The 22,017-nt window shown below is 43.6% G+C and overlaps 2 protein-coding genes across 5 annotated transcripts in view; one reads left to right on the top strand and one right to left on the bottom strand.

The window, feature by feature from the left end:
- Positions 1–13,431, bottom strand: part of KDM7A (lysine demethylase 7A) — a 90,862-nt gene extending 77,431 nt beyond the window's left edge. Inside the window, exon 1 of one of the 2 annotated variants that reach the window (XM_033194854.1) lies at positions 13,101–13,431. In XM_033194854.1, coding sequence (XP_033050745.1) covers positions 13,101–13,294 — 194 coding nt within the window. In that variant the 5' untranslated portion in view covers positions 13,295–13,431. Of the gene's footprint in view, positions 1–12,454; positions 12,687–13,100 lie in introns of those variants that run through there. The other variant, XM_033194855.1, reaches the window with a different exon arrangement.
- Positions 11,932–18,111, top strand: LOC117073662. 3 transcript variants are annotated; one of them, XM_033194858.1, is made up of 3 exons: positions 11,932–12,352; positions 13,856–14,078; positions 17,878–18,111. In XM_033194858.1, exons 1-3 carry the CDS (start codon positions 11,940–11,942, stop codon positions 17,884–17,886), a joined length of 645 nt encoding a protein of 214 aa, XP_033050749.1. In that variant the 5' UTR covers positions 11,932–11,939; the 3' UTR covers positions 17,887–18,111. The 3 variants fall into 3 exon arrangements, with proteins under 3 accessions (XP_033050749.1, XP_033050748.1, XP_033050747.1); XM_033194857.1 differs by having other exon boundaries at positions 13,856–14,083; positions 17,883–18,111; XM_033194856.1 differs by having other exon boundaries at positions 13,856–14,083.
- The last annotated feature ends 3,906 nt before the right edge of the window (positions 18,112–22,017 follow it).

The raw sequence follows: 22,017 nt of genomic DNA, 5'->3' as shown, positions 1-22,017 counted from the left end.
TCTTTATAGAAGTACTACAAGTAACAAATGAAAAAGAAATTTTATAATTATCAGTTATAAAATTTTATAATTATAATGATAAAGGTACCATTCTGCAACTGCTATGAATGGGTATTGGCATTGATCAATGGCAGCCAATATAACAAAAAGAGAAACAACCAGACATTTTATGCCTTCTGCTTAGGTTCCTGATAGAAATCTGCACCACTCTCCTATGAAATTTTTGGGGGTTGAAGGGGACCTGAATCTGATCAAGCTTCTCTAGAGTCAACTACCAATTTATAGGAAAGAGAGGAGCAAAAAGATTCTGCAGGGACATAATCAGCAAAATCCAGAAAGTGGAAATTTTTAGGATAAACAACCACTTTGTGCAATAAGGAGTTTGCAAGGGTGGGGAGAGGGTTAAAGACCTGAAAGAAAAACCTATAGATCAGGGTTTCTCAACAACAGCACTATAGAGATTTTAGACTAGATCATTCTTTCTGTGGGACTAACCAGTGCAGAACGTTTAGTAGCATCCCTGTCCTCTACCTACTAGCTGCCAGTAGCAACCACTCTACCACTTCCAAATCAAAAATGTCTCTAGACATTGACTAGTGTGCCCTGGGAGACAAAATCTCATCTAGTTGAGAATCACTGCTATGTATTAAGAAACTTACAAGATGGAGCAACTAATCACATGTGTGAACCTTATTTAGATCTTGATTCAAACAAATAGTGAAAAAAGTTACGACATTTTTGAGACAACTAGAAATGTGGATAGTAGATATTGATGTTATTAAGAAATTATCGGCCGGGCGCGGTGGCTCAAGCCTGTAATCCCAGCACTTTGGGAGGCCGAGACGGGTGGATCACAAGGTCAGGAGATCGAGACCATACTGGCTAACACGGTGAAACCCCGTCTCTACTAAAAATACAAAAAACTAGCCGGGCGAGGTGGCGGGCGCCTGTAGTCCCAGCTACTCAGGAGGCTGAGGCAGGAGAATGGCGTGAACCCGGGAGGTGGAGCTTGCAGTGAGCTGAGATCCGGCCACTGCACTCCAGCCTGGGCGACAGAGCGAGACTCCGTCTCAAAAAAAAAAAAAAAAAAAAAGAAATTATCAACTATTTTTAATTATAATAAAGGTATTATAGGTTTTTTAAATTGAGGCCTTATCTTTTAGGTTTACATGCTGAAATACTCATAGATATAATGATGTAGCATCAGGAATTTGCTTCAAAGTAGCCAGGAAAGGGGGTAGTAATGAAACTGGCAGTGAATTGATACTCACTGAAGCAGGCTTATGGAACCTGGAAGCACAGGATACTCTTCGGTCTACGTCTACATATGTTTGGTATTTTCTTTTTTTTTTTTTTCTGAGACGGAGTCTAGCTCTGTCGCACAGGCTGGAGTGCAGTGGTGCAATCTCAGCTCACTGCAAGCTCCGCCTCCCAGGTTCCAGCCATTCTCCTGCCTCAGCCTCCTGAGTAGCTGGGACTACAGGCGCCCGCCACCTCGCCCAGCTAGTTTTTTGTATTTTTTAGCAGAGACGGGGTTTCACTGTGTTAGCCAGGATGGTCTCGATCTCCTGACCTCGTGATCCGCCCGTCTCAGCCTCCCAAAGTGCTGGGATTACAGGCTTGAGCCACCGCGCCCCGGCCGGTATTTTCTTTTTAAGAAAAATTAAAAGTCGAGAAGACTATGGTGGCTGGCAACATTCAACTGAATGATAGATCAATCAGGTGACGGATTTCCACCAACAATGCCATGTATGGTTACTCATATACCCTCAGAAGTTCTCAAACTAATTGATTTTAAAAGGAAAATACTCACCATCTTTTTAAAAGACAAATTAAAATAAGTGAACCTCAGGATACTTTATATCCCTGGGGTTCACAAAACACAGGTTAGAAAATGCTGCTTTGGGGAAATTCCTGGATCATTAATGCTCTAGAGACTCCTATTATATACATTTACCTGTTCAGTGTTTGTTACTATATGTCACTTATATTTGCCGATTTTCTTTTATTCTAAAAACTACCCCCAGCCAGTGGTGTTTTTTAAAGTTTAAAAACAGAATAATATTTTAAAATTTAGCTACAAAGCATCCTTAAGATACAACTTAATTATCCAATAGTAAACCAAGTAGTTAGTTAGGGCTATTTTCCCACCAGGTTGTTCTTCATAGTTGCTAATGATAAGCTACACTTAAAAGTATGTTACACTTAAAAGTATGTCCCCTCCTTATCTGTGGTTTCACTTTCCAAGGTTTCAGGTACCATTGGTCAGCCAAGGTCCAAAAATATGAAATGAAATATTCCAGAAATAGACGATTCTTAGGTTTCAAACTGCCTGCCATCCTGAGCATCATGATGAAATCTTGCACCATCCCATCTAGGATGTGAATCATCCCACTGTTTGTGTATCCAGACTGTTTTACTACCTGCCCACAAGTCTCTGAGTTATGAGATCAACTGTCGGGGTATCAATGCTTGTGTTCAGGTAACCGTTATTTTACTTAATAATGGCACCGAAGCGCAAGAGCAGTGAGGCTGGTGTGATGCTGGCAATGCAGATATGCCAAAGAGAAACCATAAAGTGCTTCCTTTAAGTGAAAAGTAAAAGTAAAAGTTCTTGATTTAAGGAAAGGAAAAAAAAAAAAAACAGTATGTTGAGTTCCTAAGATCTATGGTAAGAACAATTCTATCTATAAAATTGTGAAGAAGGCAAAAGAAATTCATGCTAGTTTTGCTGCTGCACCTTAAACTGCAAAAGTTACCGCCACACTGTATAAGTTTCATTACAGCACATTGTTGTAATGTTTTATTGTATTCAGTTATTGTTGTTAATCTCTTACCGTGTGCCTCATTAACAAGTTAAACTTTTAGTCATGGGTATGCATGTAAAGGCAAAAACATGGTATATTTAGAGTTCAGTACTATCCACAGTTTCAGGCATCTACTGGGGGTCTTGGAACACATGTCTCCCTCAGATAACGAGGGGACACTACTGTATATGCATATTAATAGATCTAAGGAAGAAAACTATATGATTCTCTGCACAGATGCTGAAGGAGCCTTTGATAAAACTCAACATTCATTCATGATAAAACTACTTAAATAAAATTGAGGAATACTTTTTTCCTTTTTTTTTTTTTTGAGGCAGAGTCTCACTGTGTCATCCAGGCTGGAGTGCACTGGTGGGATCATGGCTCACTGCAGCCTCAACCTCCCAAGCTCAAGCAATCCTCTCGCCTCAGCCTTCCAAGTAGCTGGGACTACAGGCACACTCCACCATGCCCAGCTAATTTTTGTATTTTTTGTAGAGACAGGGGCTCATCATGTTGCCCAGGCTAGTCTCAAACTCCTGGACTCATGCCATCCACCCACCTTGGGCCTCCGAAAGTGCTGGGTGGGCATAAGCCACTGCACCTGGTGGAATACTGTCTTAATATGACAAATTAGTCCTAAAGCTAGTATCTTCCTTAATGAGGAAATATTAGAGGCATTTCTACTAAAATGAGGAATAAAGCAAGCATACCCACTATCTACTACTATTCAACACTATACTAGAGGTATAAGCCTGTGCAATTATATAAGTGAAATCAAATAGAGGCATAAGAGTGGGCAAAGAAGTACTGAAATTCTCTATTTGCATATTATATATCAGTTCCCTAAATGATAATACAACTCAAATAATTTTTTCAGCAAAGTAGTAGGATATAAAAGTAACATTTAAAAAAACAGGCTTCATATACACAAACAATAACAATAGCAAATAAATGGTAAAGAAAATCTCATTTATAATACTAAGAAAGAAAATTACTTAGGAATAATCTTAAAAATGTGTAAAATCTGTAAAAAGAAAAATTCAAAACACACCTGACACGAAAGTAGATATAAATAAAAGAGGTAATACTATTCTCAGAGAGAAGGACTCAATATTATAAACACATCAGCTCTCATAAGTTCAATGTAACCCTAATAAAAATCCCAACAATGCTTTTGAATGAAATTAGGTTGACACTAAAGTTCATATAAAAAAATAAACCTGCAAGAATAACCAGAAAAACACTGAAAACAAATACAATAAACTACAAGGATGGGACAGGTCTTATCAGACTTACACCATACTATAAAAGCCTCTGTAATTAAAACACTGTTGTGCTGGCACATGAATGAACAAATCAACCAGCGGAATAAAACAAAGTGCAGAAACAGACCTAAGTATATATAGAATCTTTGACATACGACTATTATATATACATATGTTTTGGCATCTTAAGTCACTGGGACAAATATGGACATTTCAATAAACAGTACTGGGACAACTGGACAATTTGTTTTTATTTAGAAAAAATTCTATTTCTATTTCATATTATATACAAAAATAAAATCCAAATGGATTAGTGATCTATATACAAACTTAAAAAATAAAACCACACAAGTATTAGAAAAAAACACAGGAAAAAATTATCTTTACCTTGAGGTGGAAAAAGGATTGCTAATTATGACTTGAAATCCAGAACCAATAAAAGACTAATAAATATGACTACATATTTCTTAAAAAATTTTTTGCATGGCAAAAAAATTACCATAAACAAAACCAAAAGACAATTGAAAGCTGGAAGAGAATATTTAGAACATTTGCCACGAATGGCTAGTATCCCTAATATATAAAGAGTGCTTAAATATTGAGGGACAAAGGACTAAAAGCTTGATAGAATCAGAAAAAAAAAAAATGTAACCAGATGATTCTTGAAAGAATATGGTCCTAAAACTAAGAAAAAAAAATGTTCAAACTCATTTATAACTAGACAAATGCAGATTAAAACATGGATACCATTTTCCATCTAATGGATTGACAAAGATTAAAAACATGACAACACATCTTGATTACAAGGATCTAGAGAAAAAGGCACTCTCACACTGTTGGTGGGAATGCAACCTGGTCCAACCATTCTAGAGAAAAATCTAGCAATCCTAATAAAACAACATATACATTTATCTTTTGACTAAGCAATCCTACTTTTAGCAATCTAACCTGAAGCTGTATCTCAGCAATACGAGGCTGGGCGTGGTGGCTCATGCCTGTAATCCCAGCACTTTGGGAGGCCAAGGTGGGCAGATCATCTGAGGTCAGGAGTTCAAGACCAGCCTGGCCAACATGGTGAAACTCCGTTTCTACAAAAAAAAAATACAAAAATTAGCCAGGCACAGTGGCACAAGCCTATAATCCCAGCTACTGAGGAGGCTGAGATGGAAGGATCACCTGAGCCTGGGAGGCTGAGGCTGCAGTGAGCCAAGATCGCACCACTGCACTGTAGCCTGGGCAACAGAGCAAGACTCTATCTCAAAAAAAAAAAAAAAAAAAACCGGATGTAGGAGGCATCAAAATATAATACAAGTAGTAACAAATGAACCTGTCAGTAAATAACATACATTAAAGTCCGGTGAAAAGAACTGACCTAAGTAACTTTGAAAAACAGTATTTTGATTAGATACTCTAAGGCCAAAGGCATAAAAGAAGTACTATATACACGAATACCGTAATCTAGCTGGCAAATTTGTTTCTCACAAAAATACAGGTTAGCAAATTCTTAGAGTACTTTATAGGGCTGTAAAAATACGTTGTAGATAATGACAGCTAAGTTTCTCACTGCTGCACAAAAAAGTTACAAGTAAGGAAAGGGGAAAGCTAAAATGATTCCTGTGGTGTTATATTAGAATCAAAGGTATCATTATGAAACTTACAGTTCGTAATATATACAGACAGAAATAAAGACCAATGTGTGTGCATGTGTGCAATTAGTGTATTTCCTAGCTCTGTCCTCTGAGAAGGCCTAGAAACAATGAACTCACTAATGCTAGACCTTGGTTTCTAACACTATTCTCCAATAAAAAGGAAACAGGGCTCACACATATAGACACAAAAATCATACAAGTTACCATTAATTCAACCTACAATTAATGGGAAAAATAACCTTTTCATTAATGGGAAAAATAAATAATCACTACAGTAATAAAATGTAATTTTCAAAAAAGACCAGAAACTTGGTGGTAGTTAAGATTAGCACTAGCTGTTCAAAGGCTGCACAAATTATCTCAAAATTTAAATTGCTCAAATCAACCAACGCTCACTTTATAACCAAATTCTTCTATACCTGTTCTATTCTTACTCACAAGCCTCCACTTCAAATCTTCAAATATAAAAGCATTCCTCCCCTTGGATGATCAGAAAACTAGATTTCATACCTAAAAATACAGAACAGGAGAGCATTCCAAGCAGAAATATACCCCAAACTAATGAGTTTTTTGTTTTGTTTTGTTTTGTTTTTTGAGATGAAGTCTCGCTCTGTTGCCCAGTCTGGAGTGCAGTGGCGTGACCTCAGCTCACTGCAACCTCTGCCTCCCGGTTTCAAGCGACTCTCCTGCCTCAGCCTCCCAGGTAGCTGGGATACAGGTGCATACCACTACACCCAGCTAATTTTTGTATTTTTAGTAGAGACAGGGTTTCACCATGTTGGTCAGGCTGGTCTCAAACTCCTACCTTGTGATCCACCCGCCTCGGCCTCCCAAAGTGCTGGGATTAGTGTGAGCCACTGTACCCAGCCTAACTAATGGTTTTTAAAAAGTTTATGAGAGAACTATGTCCTGTGCCTCCAAGTAGCCTGAGATAAGCCTCCCATAATCACAACATTTTTGGTTCAAACAGCAAAACTGTGTATAAATTATAAAACTCTTGTAAGTGAAACACACAAATACTCATTATTCTATAATAAACTATCATATCAAAACAATGAAATTGAGAAGTCAATAAATGAGCTTTTTGTTTTCTTACGGGAAGATACATGTTCACCTAATAAGTTTATGACACTAATCATGAAGGGGAAATGTATATTAAACGAATTTGTAAAATATTTCCTATCCCTAACCAATTTTAAGAAGTCAAAATACACTCTAATAAAAAAAATCCATTTATAACAAGGATAAAAGCAGAGTTAAATTATAAAACTTTTCAAATAATTATTTTATAAATACTGTGTCCCCAAGGCAGTTATAATAATATTTTACATATTTACATTAAAGAAAATAAGTTTGACTTAAAAAAAGGAAAATGTTTATAGGCATCTCTCTTCAGAACCGTGTCACAACTGTCCCACCTATGCACCCCTGAGATAGAGACAGACAAGTCACATCTAATTCTCCTCCTGAAGCTGGCTGCAGCCAAGGAGAAAGAGGAGACTCAGTACTACCTACCCCCTTGACAGCATGAGCTCTGGAGTCAGCCTGCCTGAGCTCAGATGCTAGCTCTCTCACCTTCCAGCTTTTCCATCCTGGGAAAGTTACTGAACTCCCTAAAACTCTCAGATTCCTCATCTGTAAAATGGGGATGATAATAATAGCACTTACTCAACAAGGTGACTGTGAGACTTCAATGAGTTAACCAAACATCTAATTAATTAGAACAGTGCCAAGCACTTTGTAAAACATTCGATAAGTGAGATTCGATATCTATGTCTCTTTGCCTTCGAGAATGTAAGTCACAAGAGAGCAAGGACTTTGTTTTGCTCATTGCTATATTTCTAGCACAAATACACTATACTCCTAGCACCTGGTACACTACAAACTCTTGGCCAAGTCAACATCATACTCAATGACAAAACACAAGAGGTAATCTCATTCAAGACAGAAACAAGAAACAAATCTTAAAATACTGTGTCAGTTAACAAATTGGCAAATTTTTAGGGTACATGGCACATCTGTAATCCCAGCTACCTGAGAGGCTGAGGCAGGAGGATTGCTTGAACTCAGGAGTTCAAGACCAGCCTGGGTTGGCAACATACTGAGACCCCCATCCCCCAACAACAACAACAAAGGACTTCAGTGCACATGCAGCTCAACAAAATCTTTACATCTGTACACATTCATACAACCGCCACCCAAGAGCAAGATAAAGAATATGGCGGGGAGCAGTGGCTCACACCTGTAATCCCAGCACTTTGGGAGGCCAAGGTGGATGGATCACGAGGTCAGGAGATGGAGACCATTCTGGCTAACATGGTGAAACCCCATCTCTACTAAATATACAAAAAAAAAGTAGCCAGGCGTGGTGGCAAGCGCCTGTAATCCCAGCTACTCAGGAGGCTGAGGCAGGAGAATCATTTGAACCCGGAGGTGGAGGCTGCAGTAAGCCGAGATTGCGCCACTGCACTCTAGCCTGGAAACAGAGCAAGATTCGGTCTAAAAAAAAAAAAAAAAACCTCTCTCTATATTTTATATATATATGTGTGTGTGTGTGTGTGTGTGTGTATATATGTATATACATATGTCCTGCACCTCAGAAACTCCCTCTCAGTCAATACCCACCCAAAAAGGTAAACCCTATTCTGACTCCTAGCCCCAATTATGCCTGTACTTGAACTTCACATAAACAGAGCCAAACAGTATGCTCTTTTGTACTGGGCTTCTGTGTTCAACTTTATTATGTGTGAGATCCATTCATGTTGTGTGCATCCGTAGTGCGTTCTTTTTAATAGCTTGGTATTCCATTTTATGACTATACTATAATGTATCCAATCTACTGTTAATGACATTTAGGTTGCTACAGTTTGGAGACCATATGAAAAATGCTGCCATGAACAGGCTTGAGGTATGTCTTTTGGTGGTAATACTGACTCATCTACAGTTTAACAGTTTTTGCTTGTCTTGGTAAGGGCTGGTTAACAATACCTTAGATTGGGAGGATGCAGGGAACTAGAAAGTGGGCACTGCAGGCAAGAGTATAAATCGGCATAACCTTTCTGGAGGACAGTTTGGCAATAGGCACAAGAAGCCTACAAGCATCTATACCCTTTGACCAATAATACTAGTTCAAGGAAATTTCTTATTTAGAAATTGTACATGCCAGGTCTTCTTCTGTTTTATATGTATTAACTTGTTTTATTTATTCTAAGGAAATAATTAAATGGCCACAATAATTTGTTTAGGATGTCAATCATATCATCATTAGTAAACACAAGAAAAAGTAGTAAACAAAGTAAATAACGGGAATTATTTCCAAATATATTGTACTTCTGTGAAATCAAACACAATGTAGCAACTAAAAAAGTTTTCAAAGAACATTAAAGATATAGGAAAAAGTATACATTAATGAAAAAAGGTAACATGGAATGCAGAGAAAGAATTCAATTTCGTTTTTTAAAAAGAATATACATATACACATACCACGTTATTAATAAAATAGTGGTAATCACTGGAAGACATGCGTACTTTCGTATTCTTTATAGTTTTCTGTACTTTCCAATTTTTCTATAATATATTGCTTTTATCAACTCAAAAAATGTGATTAAAGACTAATAAACAACGCTGTTTACATTCTAACAGGAAGAAAACAGAAACTCTAATACAATTCAATTAGGGCAGTGAGACAGTTTTGCATATGACGATATAAAAGTATCACAGAAAGACATCTAGCCTGGAGATAAGGGAGCGGGGCCTTATCAGGAAAGATGTTCCCGGTGGTACTTCCACCAAGAACTCAGGGAGAAAGAACTGTATCTCTAGGTTACACAGAACATTCCCAGCTAAATCCTGTTAATTCCTCAACTCATTGCACCTAGAGTTCAATTATACACTGTACCCTGCCTGGCAAGTGTTCTTTTCTCACTTGCAAAAAGGCTTAGGCAGATGGACAGATGGGAATTGGTATGCAGCTCAAGTTTGACAGCATCAGACCTGGAAGACGCTGGTTCCATCCACCCTGCAGCCTGACAGAATAGCATCAAGGACAGGCCTTCCTTCCCTGTCACAAGAAATTAGGGCAACAACTTTTCAGATTTCGTTATGTCAGAAATGCCAGGCAGAGTAAACTAAAATTTATATATATCAAAATTCACTGATTCCTCAAGTTTAAAAATAGTCCTTCTACTTGAAGAAATAAAGTTAACAAGAAATTACCCAGGCAATGGCAATTCTCTGTATCCAACCTCCCACCCACTCTTCCTTACTCCTCTACAGATGGACCACCTCTGGTTCAATGAAATCTAAGCATGGTAAAGATACATCTTAGTCCTTTAGAGGTCAATTCTCATGGAAGCAAATGATATTTGTTTAATAATTAATATAAAGGAACATTTTGCTGTGTTCCAAAAATAATCACTCATTTCATGGTACAGTAAACATCAGAGTAAATACCACGGGAAAAACATCCAGAGTCCAAATTACCAATACTTAAGAATTAAACTTAGTAGGCCTGGCACGGTGGCTGACACCTGATATCCCAGCACTTTGGGAGGCCAAGGGGGGCGGATCACCTGAGGTCAAGAGTTGGAAACCAGCCTGGCCAACATGGTGAAATCCTGTCCCTACTAAAAATACAAAAATTAGCCAGGCGTGGTGGCGGGCACCTGTAATCACAGCTACTCGGGAGGCTGAGGCAGAAGAATCACTTGAATCCGGGAGACAGAGTTTGCAGTGAGCAGAGACTGCGCCACTGCACTCCAGCCTGGGCAACACAGCAATGTTCCGTCTCAAAAAAGAAAAAAAAAGAATTAAACTTATTAAAAAGATACTGCTTTTGTAGGGCAGGACAATATAGCTAAATTTTCTAACTTTTGACGTCTGAACCACATAAAAGTTTCAAGGACTGATGGTCAAAAAGACCCTGGGCTCAAAAAAACCTATTTTAGACTCACTTCCACAGATATGAAGTTACACGAATTTATTTGTCATAGCAGAGAGGGCATATTTGTTTTGGCCTTACTTTCCCTTCTTCCCGTAAGCCCTCTGTATTTCCTCTTTAATTTCCCTATTTACAAGTGTATACTTAAATGTATTACAAAATTCTCCATCAAATACCTGGGACCTTTCATGGTTATAGTGTTAAGTGACCTAAATTAAGATAAATACAATTCTAGTCTAAAATTCGGTAGCCTATCAAATCCGCATTGCATAATGAGACAAATTTCTTTTTTTTTTCTTTTGAGACGGAGTCTCACTCTGTCGCCAGGCTGGAGTGCAGTGGTGCAGTCTCTGCTCACTGCAACCTCCGACTCCCGGGTTCAAGAGATTCTCCTGCCTCAGCCTCCCAAGTAGCTGGGATTACAGGCACGCACCACCACGCCCAGCTAATTTTTGTATTTTTAGTAGAGACGGGTTTCACCATGTTGGCCACAGGTTTCACCATGTTGGCCAGGATGGTCTCGATCTCCTGACCTCGTGATCCACCCACCTCGGCCTCCCAAAGTGCTGGGATTACAGGCGTGAGCCACCGCGACTGCCGAGACAAATTTTTTATGCAGTTTAAACCGCTCAATTTTCAAAAATCAGTTCTTTGAAAAAAAATAAGCATTTACATAATCACCAGGGATTCTGATTTTATTCTACATATAACCTAAATGTTCGGATAATCTTTATTCTAGTTGCGTAAAATATGTTCTGGAAACAGGATGTGGAAATAGAATTGGATATCCAAGACTGCTAAAGATTATACAAAACAAGGACGCTGCCTTTCTTTTAAAGAGATAATTTGTTGTGTCTTGTTTTCTGTTGTGAGAATCGGCTAGCCTGAAAACTGATTAAAGAAAACTGTACTTGAAAATTAAGTAAAACTTAGCTACACCTAGCACTAAACACTGCAAAGAACATTGTGATTTACATGGTTTTCTCTTCCTGGACCAGTAGAGGGAGACTAAGACATCTGGCCTGGTCGTGTAGTGTTTCTGTAAAATTGGGGAGGGGGAAGCGGAGGCTGTATTTAAATGTCCTGCTGTCAATCAAAAGACACTTCCTACAATCACAGTCACCATATCTGCTATTACTCGTGAGCGTGCTCTCGCCGAGAGACAACACCAAACGCGGCCCGGGAAACCGGCTTCAACTAAAGGTGACCGCAGGCTTTGCCACAACACCCAAATAAGGACTTTCGGAGCCCAACCCCAACTAGTTTCTTTGTTTAAATGCCTGTGAATCCCTCCCACGCCGGAGTCAAGAGGCTGTGGCGCCGCCCTTTATTAGCCTCACACTTTGATTACAAAACACACGAGTCGGCGGCCTGGCTGCGGAGGCGGCCCGAGCTCTCAAACGTCAAACCCGGAGCGCGGCGGCGGCGGCGGCTGAATCAGAGGGCAGCGTCCGCCGTTGCCGCTGCCGTCGCCAGCCGGCCCGGGAGCGTCCGCCCGGCCGACTCAAGTTCGCCGGCACCGGCGCCCAGGGCACAGCCGCAGGCGGTCCCGGCGTCGCCGGCTTCGAGCGACAACTGCACTCTTTGTAAAGTTGAAGCCGCGGCGCGAGGGCGACGCAGGGGGTCCGGAGAAGCGTTCCCTTCGGGCCCCCGCCGCCCACTCCATCTGTCCCAGTCCCGGCAACCCAGGTGTGTGCGGGGGCCCAGGGCCGCGACCCGGGTCAACCTGCCGCCCGCCGGGGGCCCGGCCCCAACTTCCCCGGCACCTTTCAAGTCCCCAACAGCGAGTACCTCATCTGTTGCTCTGTTTACTCCGCGGAGCCCCGCCAAGCTGGCTGGCGCGGTCGCCTCTCGGGCCCGCCGCTGCCCCCGTCCTACCGGCCCAGGAAGTTTGATAAAGACGGGGAAGGGGGCGCGACAGGGACCCGCGACGCAGAGGAGACGCGGGGCCGGGGCGAGCCCATCGCCGCCCGGAAGGAAGGCAGGCGCGTCGGCCGGCCGGGCAGAGCGGCGGTGCGGCCGGCGACTCCGGGCCGGAGCCCCGGGCGCGGTGGGGCGGGGCGGCGGCGGCCCGGGCTGGCGAGGGGCTGCGGGCCCGGCCGGCGCTCCGCCCGACGCCCCCGCCGCGCCCGCCCGGCCGCGTCCCCTCGCCCCAGGCTCCCCCTGCCAACTTCTCCGCCGGCCCTCTTTGTTCGTGTTTGTTGTGGCGACTCTTCGCCCGGGCCGGGCGAGCTCACCGGCTCCCCTCTGGAGCCCGCCCGGCGAACCCGGGGCCCCGCGCGCCCCGTTGCCCGGCCGGGGGGCTAGGCGCCGGGGCCCCCTGAAAGCTGGGCGCGGCGCGGCGGCCCGGCCCGAGGGAGTAGCGGGCGGCTGGCGGCGGCGGCGGTTGGTCGGTGGCCGGCGGTGGCGGCTGCGGGGCTGGAGGGGGTTTATTTACCTGCCGTGGAACCAGTCCTTGCAGATATCGCACTCGATCATGAAGCGGTTCACGTCGTACGGCTGCCGGCACACACAGTACACGGGCGGGGGCGGCGGAGGCGCCGAGGCCCGGCCCGAAACCGCCACCGACACGGCTGCCGCGGCGGCTCCAGCTGCTGCTCCCGCGGCCACCGCCGCCGCCGCTCCGGCCATCTTTAAAAAACACACACACGCTCGCTCGCTGCTCCGCTCGCCGACTGGAGCGAGCGCAGCCGCCAGCCAGCGCCGCCTCCTGCAGCAGCCGCGGCGGCGGCGGCGGCGGCGCCTCAGTGCGCGCGCGCGAGGCCGCGGCGGCTGGCGGAGGGGCAGGAAGGGGCGCGCGCGACGCGCGAGGCCCAGGCCCGGCTGCTTCCGGCGCTCGGCGCGGGGCCGTGCGTCTCGCTCACGTCTCTGGCCCCGGCGCGCGCTCCCCGCTCCTCTCCGCGACGGCCGGGCGGAGGGAGCTGTTGAAGGGCACGCAGGCGGCTGCGGAGGCGGAGGGAGCCGAGGCCCTGTGAGGACACGCGCGGTGGTGGCGGTGGCGGTGGCGGCGGCGGTGGCGGTGGCGGCGGGCGCGCGGCCGCAGCTGGAGGAGGACGGCGGGAGCGTGCGAGGAGCCGGCTCGGTTATTTCGGAGCGAGAGCCGAGGCCGGGGGAAGTTTCTGCGGAGTGCACAAGGGCAGATGAGGCGCCGCGTCCCGAAGAGGGGAAGCGAGCAAGTTTCCTCCTGCCCAGGTCGCCTCGCGACGCTGGGAGAATCGCTCAGCCCTCCGCAGCAGCCCAGCGAGAACCGGAGCTGCGGCCCCGCACCGGCGTGGGTCCCGCCGAGCTGACACGCCGAGCCGGTTGTGCCTTTCTGAGGGAAGGAACGTGCCGTGGAATCCACTCAAACTTTGGAAAACGTCCCACCCGGATTCCCACCGAGCAGCAAGGAGACCAGAGCGTTGACGGAGCCACTGTTAGGTGCGGGAGGGCTGTCCCCAAGAGGAATTCATCACTGTCATCCGTTGGGAGGGACCAACCTTGAAATGGGGTTGGTGGAGAGAGGGATGGAGAAGAACCGGCGTGCTTATAAATAACAAGACTTAGCTATGAACCCTTCCGATTCCCAAGTGGGGAAGATAGGGGTAAAATTCTAAGCGACTTCTCGCTCGGAAGAGGGATACCACAAAAAGCGGAGCGCAGGGTACTTGGCACATCATAGGCCATCAATAATTTTTGAATGGATGAAATTGAGAGCCAAATATGAGGTGATAAACTGAAGAATAAAAACAGCTGACAAATACTGAATAGAAAAGATTGCGTTGGAATCATAGCTATGTGGATTGGAAGTGATGTTAAGGATTAATGAATTGAGTATTTGCAGCTGAATTTCTGCTGGCATTTCTGTCAGTGGGGAAAGCTCTCACAGCTCCCTAGGTAATTTTTGTTAGGGGAGGAAGAAATGTTGTTCTGTCACCCACCCCCAGGCAAAGAGGCGCTGATCTAATTCTCCTTTTCTTTTTTGTTTTTGTTTCTTTTTTCTTTTTTTTTTTTTTGGAGACAGAGTTTTGCTCTTGTTGCCCAGGCTGGAGTGCAGTGCCACCATTTCGGCTCACTGCAACTTCCATCTCCCGGGTTCAAGGGATACTCCTGCCTCAGCGTCCCAAGTAGCTGGGATTACAGCCACGCGCCACCGCGCCAAGGTCATTTTTGTATTTTTAATAGAGACGGGGTTTCACCATGTTGGCCAGGCTGTTCTTGAACTCCTGACCTCAAGTGATCTGCCCGCCTCGGCCTCCCAAAGTGTTGGGACTACAGGCGTGAGCCACCGCGTCATGCCTAGTCTCCTTTTTATAGTTGAGGAAAGCTAGTAACTTGCCTGAAGTCTCATATATTAGAGCTGTAACCGAAGTTTTTAAGTTTCTCAGTTCTGCAACCATTCGTTTTTCTGTCACATCACTGTTTGGCACATATATAGCAGGAAAAGGAAAGGCTGGAAATCATAGTTGACCACACACTGAGTAAGCTTGAAACATATTTCTACTGGAGAAAAAAAAAAGTTACTGTAATGTTGGCATTGGCATCACATATTGCTGGAGTGGAAAGACCCATGCACTCAGGTCCTGCTTTCCCGAAGCTGTGTGACCTCCGGTCAGTCACTCCATTTCTCCTGAACTAGATCCCTGATGATCTGTTGAAATAAAAATTATGGATAGTAATGCCTTCATTACCTCACAGAGGTTTTATAAAGAGCAAAAAGACGATGTATTTTTAAATGTACTTTGTAGAAGGTGTGTGTTGTTGAGACAATACAGCAGTGAAGAGAAGGCAGGCAAAGCTCTCTTATTGGAGTCTGGCTAAAGAGCACCAAAGCAGCCTCGTGTGGGATGTCCTCTGGGGGCCACCTGGCCTTGCTATGTTAACATGGAGGGACTAGGCAGGGGTGTGAAGAAGGCAGCCAAGCAGAGGAGGAGGTAGCAGCAACAATGAGAGATTTGGATCTGTGTCCCCATCCAAATCTCATGTTGAATTGTAATCCCCAATGTTGGATGGAGGTGGGGACTGGTGGGAGGTGACTGGATCATGGGGGTGGATTTCTCATGAATGGTTTAATACCATCCACTTGGTATTGGCCCTCTGGTAATGAGTGACTTCTCAAGAAATCTGTTCACTGAAAAATATGTGGTACCTCCTCCCTGTCTTTTGCTCCTGCCCCGGCCATGTGATGCAGTTTGTCTTCAGCCATGATTATAAGTTTCCCGAGGCCTCCCCAGAAGCCAAGCAGATGCCAGCATCATGCTTCCTGTACAGCCTGCCCTCCACGAGCCAATTAAGCTCATTTCCTTTACAAATTATACAGTCTCATATTTCTTTTTCTGTCTTTTTTTTTTTTTTTTTTTTTGAGACGGAGTCTCGCTCTGTTGCCCAGGCTGGAGTGCAATGGCGGATCTCAGCTCACTGCAAGCTCCGCCTCCCGGGTTCACGCCATTCTCCTGCCTCAGCCTCCTGGGTAGCTGGGACTACAGGCGCCCGCCACCTCGCCCGGCTAGTTTTTTGTATTTTTTAGTAGAGGCGGGGTTTCACTGTGTTAGCCAGAATGGTCTCGATCTCCTGACCTTGTGATCCGCCCGTCTCGGCCTCCCAAAGTGCTGGGATTACAGGCTTGAGCCACCGCGCCCGGCCCCTTTTTTTTTTTTTTGAGACAGAGTCTGGCTCTGTCACTCAGGCTGGAGTGCAGTGGTGCAATCTCAGCTTACTGCAACCTCTACCTCCCAGGTTCAAGCAATTCTTGTGCCTCAGCCTCCTGAGTACTGGGATTACAGGCACCCACCACCATGCCCGTCTAATTTTTGTAATTGTAGTACAGAGGGGTTTCACCATGTTGCTCAGGCTGGTCTTGAACTCCTGACCTCAGGTGATCCACCTGCCTCAGCCTCCCAAAGTGCTGGGATTACAGTCGTGTGCCACCGCACTCGGCCTCAGATATTTCTTTTTTTCTTTCCTTTTCTTTTCTTTTTTTTTTTTGAGACACAGTCTCACTGTTGCCCAGGCTGGGGTATAGTGGTGCAATCTTGGCTCACTGCAACCTCCGCCTTCCGGGTTCAAGGAATTCTTTTGCCTCAGCCTCCCAAGTATCTGGGATTACAGAGGTGCACCACCACACCTGGCAAATTTTCGCATTTTTAGCAGGGACAGGGTTTCACCGTGTTGGCCAGGCTGGTCTCAATCTCCTGACCTCAGGTGATCCACCCGCCTCAGCCTCCCAAAGTGTTGGGATTACAGGTGTGAGCCACTACACCTGGCCTAGATATTTCTTTATAGCAACGAAAGAATAAACTGATACAGTTGTGTACAAGAGGACTGATCAAATACAGTCGTGTTGGCCGGGCGTGGTGGCTCATGCTTGAAATCCCAGCACTTTGGGAGGCCCAGGCGGGCGGATCACGGGGTCAGGAGATTGAGACCATCCTGGCTAACACAGTGAAACCCTGTCCCTACTAAAAATACAAAAAATTAGCTGGTTATGGTGGCATGTGCCTGTATTCCCAGCTACTCGGGAGGCTGAGGCAGGAGAATCGCTCAAAACCGGGAGAGGGAGCTTACAGTGAGCCAAGATCATGCCAGTGCACTCCAGCCTGGGCTACAGAGCAGACTCCATCTCAAAAGAAAAATACAGTCCTGTTGCTTAACAGCAGAGATGAGTCTGAGAAATGCATCGTTAGGCAATTTCATCGTTGTGTGAACACCATAGACTGTACTTACAACCCTGTTTGGTGTAGCTAACTACACACCTAGGCTAGGTGAGGTAGCCCACACTCCTAGGCTGCAGAGCTGTATAGCACGCTACTGTGCTGAATTCCATAGGGATTTATAACACAGTGGTAAGAAATTGTGTTTCTAAATTTCCCAGTCAATTAAAGGGACAGTAAAAATATCACATCATAATCTTATGGGGCACCATCATAATATGCAGTCCATCACTGACGGAAATGTCATTATGCAACACATGACTGGCAATATGTTAAGGAAAATGGGAGCCAGGTTTCTCGATGTTCAGGAAGAGAATTACAAATAAGAAAAGAGGAAACTTGGGTGGTGGACTAGTAACGGAGGTATCAACCTATCACCATTTGTAGAACTAGATATAGGTGTATATGTACATACCCTGTCCACTGAGAAGATCTGGGAGTAGTGACACCAGAAAACAATGAGAACAGCTAGCCCAGGTCTTGGCTTCTAAATACCAATCTCCATTTCATTTTTCTTCTTGGCAGAATAGTTGATTCCAGTACTGGAGAAGAGAAAGTACAGGATGAACCTGGAGCTTCTTGTAGCATCAGAATATAAGGACATGCTCAAAGAATAATGAGGCATGTCTAAAGGACACCAGCCAAATCGAGGACAAATTGTACTTCAACGTTAAAAATAATTGTGTACTATAACCCATTGAATAATATAGGAAACTATACCTGTGTAAAGAAATACATAAATTCAAAGTTTGATAAGCATTGGAATATTTTCATAGTTTCAAAGTATCTCCCAACAAAATTCTTCCTAATTACAAAGGGAACTAGAGTAACTTCTCAGTGTTAAGAAGGTTGGCAGATACCATCTTAATCAAATGATCAAGTGCCATCAATAATGGGACAAATCAAGATCACGTGCTACCTGATAGGATTTGGTGAGAATACTAGCATCACTTTGTGCATTTCTGCCCAGTCTGTTTAATTAATCTCCAGTTTGGAAATGCGGCTAGTTTTAAAAGTACATGAAGAGATCAGTAAAGAATAAAAACATTCTAAGGCATACAGATCTGTAAGGAAAGGTTCGAGAAATTGTAAACACAAAGATTTGATCTTGAGAAGAAAGGGATTAAGGCTAGAACTCTGGATAATGCCACCATTTTAGTGGCAAGCCCCATACATCATAATTAAGCTCATGGCTTTGGATTCACAACCTACTATCTCTGTGACAACTTATTAACACTTGGATTTTAGTTTTCTCATTTTAATGGGAATGGTAAGCATATCTGCTTCACAGGGCTGTGTGCATTAAAGTAACATACTTTGCACAATTCTTAGTATATGATAAGCCTTATAGCTACTAACTGTAATTATGAATAATTATTTTGCTACTTGTTCATTAATAATAATAGAGAGGACAGCTCTATTATGAAGAGCAGCTGAAGAAGTAGGAGAGAAGACTAGGAGAATATTATCTCAAAAACAAGTAGGGGATAGAATTTCAAAAGGAAAAATAAAGAAAGACACCCAGCTCCATGGCAGCATCAGTTGACAATGACTGTGGGACTCCCTTTCCCTTTCCCCTTTGTGGTTTCTCCAATACTCGCAGATCTCTCTTAATTTTCACATCAAATCTAGGCTGTTCTGTTTGTTTTTAACACTCCACTTGTTCATATAACCTCATTTCTCTGACAAGGAATGTTTGCTCCAAACTAACAATTCTTCCTACTACTAATTATACTGGTCTATCTCCACAACCGCATCTGCTGTTCTCTTCCTTAGAAAACAAACATACTGGCCAAGCGCAATGGCTCACGCCTGTAATCCCAACACTTTAGGAGACCGAGGCGAATGGATCACCTGAGGTCAAGAGTTCAAGACCAGCCATGGCCAACATGGTGAAACCCCGTCTCCACAAAAATACAAAAATTAGCCGGGCATGATGGCGGGTGCCTGCAATCCCAGCTACTCAGGAGTCTGAGGCGGAAGAATCGCCTGAACTTGGTAGGCAGACGTTGCAGTGAGCCAACATCGTACCACTGCACTCCAGCCTGGGCGACAGGGCGAGACTCCGTCTCAAAAAAAAAAAAGAAAAAAAAACATATTTTGGGAATGTACTTTGGGAATGCTACGTTAAACCACTGACATGCATTAAATGAGAGTGATTTGTTCTTACATAGTACTTGATCCTCCCCGTAACCTGTTCATCAGATTAACAAAACGGATTAACTACACAAACTAACTAGCCTGGCTAAAGTTGTGGTAGGAAGACAGGGAAATTTTGATTTTACTGAGCTGGAGGGAAAAGGATAATGTCTGAGTGGAAAAGATTGCCTATGGAGAGTAGATCTTGAAAGAGTGCATCATGGTTCTGGGAGGAAGAAGAGTGGAGTCCAGTCAGGGAAGCAGGACCCAACACACGGAGCTTAGCAGCTTTGTTCACAGCCTGATTTTCTTTGCTTCTACCCCAGGAGCTGGGGAAATTCTAAACTGACAGACCGAGGTTAAGATGTTATTAAAGAGGACTGTCATGTTGAACACATTCAAAGTGCAAATGTTAATAAAAGTGGTGAGAAAGTATAAAGGAAAGCAAAGCAGATAAATGACATTAGTAAAGGACAGTGAATCACAATGTAGCCAGGCATTACAAAGGATACAGTATAAAGTACATAGCATCACTTAGGAAGTATCCTTGCCAAAAATGTTTAACCTGAATACAATTAAACCTTAAGACTTAATTTCCAGTTGACAGGAAATTCAGGAGATAGAGCAGCAACAAGTTGTATGATACCACAAGGAAATAAGACTCATCCAAAATACGAAACATTTCACAAAACCACTAGCTTAGTTTATATAAAAGTTGTCATTTTTAAAACAAAGAGTGTAGCCTGGGCAACATGGCGAAACCCCATCTCTACAAAAAATAAAAATTAGCCAGGCATGATGGCACGCACCTGTCGTCCCAGCTACTCAGGAGGCAGAGGCAGGCAGATCAAGCCTGGGAGGTCAAAGCTGGAATGAGATGGCCACGTGGTGGCTCACACCTGTAATCCCAGCACTTTGTGAGGCTGAGGCAGGTGGATCACGAGGTCAGGAGATCGAGACCAGCCTGGCTAACATGCTGAAACCCCTTCTCTACTAAAAATACAAAAATTAGCCAGGTGTGGTGGTGCATGCCTGTAGTCCCAGCAACTCGGGAGGCTGAGGCAGGAGAGTCACTTGAACCCAGGAGGAGGAGGTTGCAGTGAGCCAAGAGCACGCCACTGCACTCCAGCCTGGGCAGCAGAGCAAGACCTGGTCTCAAAAAAGAAAAAGAAAAAAAAAAAAAAACATGGAAGAAAGAAAGAAAGAGAGAGGGCAAGAGAGGGGAGGAACATTTTTCTAGATCAAAGTCTTAAGAAACGTAACTAAATAATACAATTCATGAAGCTTGATGGATCCTGATTCTAAAATATCAGCTATAAAAGACACTTTGAGGGATAATTTTGAAATTGTAATATAATCTGGATGTTAGGTGAAATTAAGGAAACACTAATTTTCTTTGGCATGATACATTATCATGGTTTGTAGAAGAATGACATTTTTAGAAGACTCGTGCTGAAGCTTTTAAATGATGTCAGCACTTGCTTTAAAAGATTCAGCAAAAAAAGGAGAGGATGAGGAGAAAGATGAATTAAGCAAACAATAATATTCACAATTGTTAAATCTAATTATATGTCTATGGATGTTTATTGTACTATTTGACATTTTTCATAATAATAATTTTAAAAATATAGACTTTTTCTTGAGTCTGGCCAGAAGTTTAATAAATCATATTTCCATAATTGATTATTTCCTATTTTGAATACCTCAATAGTTTATTTTCTTGTTATATTCTAAAGTTGCATGTCTTCCAGAGATCAAAATGTTATGGGGCCACTATTTTGTTAAGTTTTATAACCTAAATGGATCATGAAATAAGGATGTAAATTTTTTTTTAAAACGATTCTCTGTCCCCCAGGCTGTAGTGCAGTGGCTCACTGCAACCTCTGCCTCCCAGATTCAAGCGATTCTCCCGCCTCAGCCTCCCAAGTAGCTGGGATTACAGGTGCTCACCACCACGCCTGGCTAATTTTTGTATTTTTAGTAGACATGGGGTTTCACTACGTTGGCCAGGCTGGTCTTGAACTCCTGACCTCAAGTGATCCACCTGCCTCAGCCACCCAAAGTGCTGGGATTACATATGTGTGAGCCACTACGCCTGGCTGGTTCTTCTAAATGGAGATGGAGAGGGTACTTTTTTAGACTAATATATACATACCCAGAGAGTCTCCTAAATCTTCCGAGGGCTGTGCTCTCATCCCTCTATCCCTAATCTAATGAGACATGTTACTCATGGGAGTACGCTACACTTGTGATCAGTGTGGAAGCAGAAAAAATTTGAGAACTACTGTCTTCCTATAAAAAGTTCCACATTTACCCCAATCTATCCATGAAAAAAACTCTGGACAAATTTCCACAGAGGGACATTCTCAAAATATCCAATCAGTATTCCTCAAACTATCAAGGTCATGAAAAACAAGACAAATCTGAGAAATTGTCACAGCCAAGAAGAACCTAAGGAGACATGACAAGTGTGATGTGGTGTCATAGTTGGGATCCTGGAAAAAGAATGGACATTAGGTTACAACT

The sequence above is a fragment of the Trachypithecus francoisi genome, unplaced genomic scaffold (genome assembly GCF_009764315.1).
Source record: "Trachypithecus francoisi isolate TF-2019V2 unplaced genomic scaffold, Tfra_2.0 Lachesis_group4, whole genome shotgun sequence".
Lineage (NCBI taxonomy): Eukaryota > Metazoa > Chordata > Mammalia > Primates > Cercopithecidae > Trachypithecus > Trachypithecus francoisi.
This window is presented reverse-complemented; position numbering and strand designations above follow the sequence as displayed.

Bases quoted from the DNA above. Each gene is read 5' to 3' on its own strand.
- LOC117073662 (XM_033194856.1), top strand. From the start codon at position 11,940: ATGCCTGTGAATCCCTCCCACGCCGGAGTCAAGAGGCTGTGGCGCCGC. The intron at 12,353-13,855 runs GTGTGTGCGGGG...CCTCCTGCCCAG, and splicing joins TCCCAGTCCCGGCAACCCAG to GTCGCCTCGCGACGCTGGGA. The intron at 14,084-17,877 runs GTGCGGGAGGGC...TCTTCTTGGCAG, and splicing joins GTTGACGGAGCCACTGTTAG to AATAGTTGATTCCAGTACTG.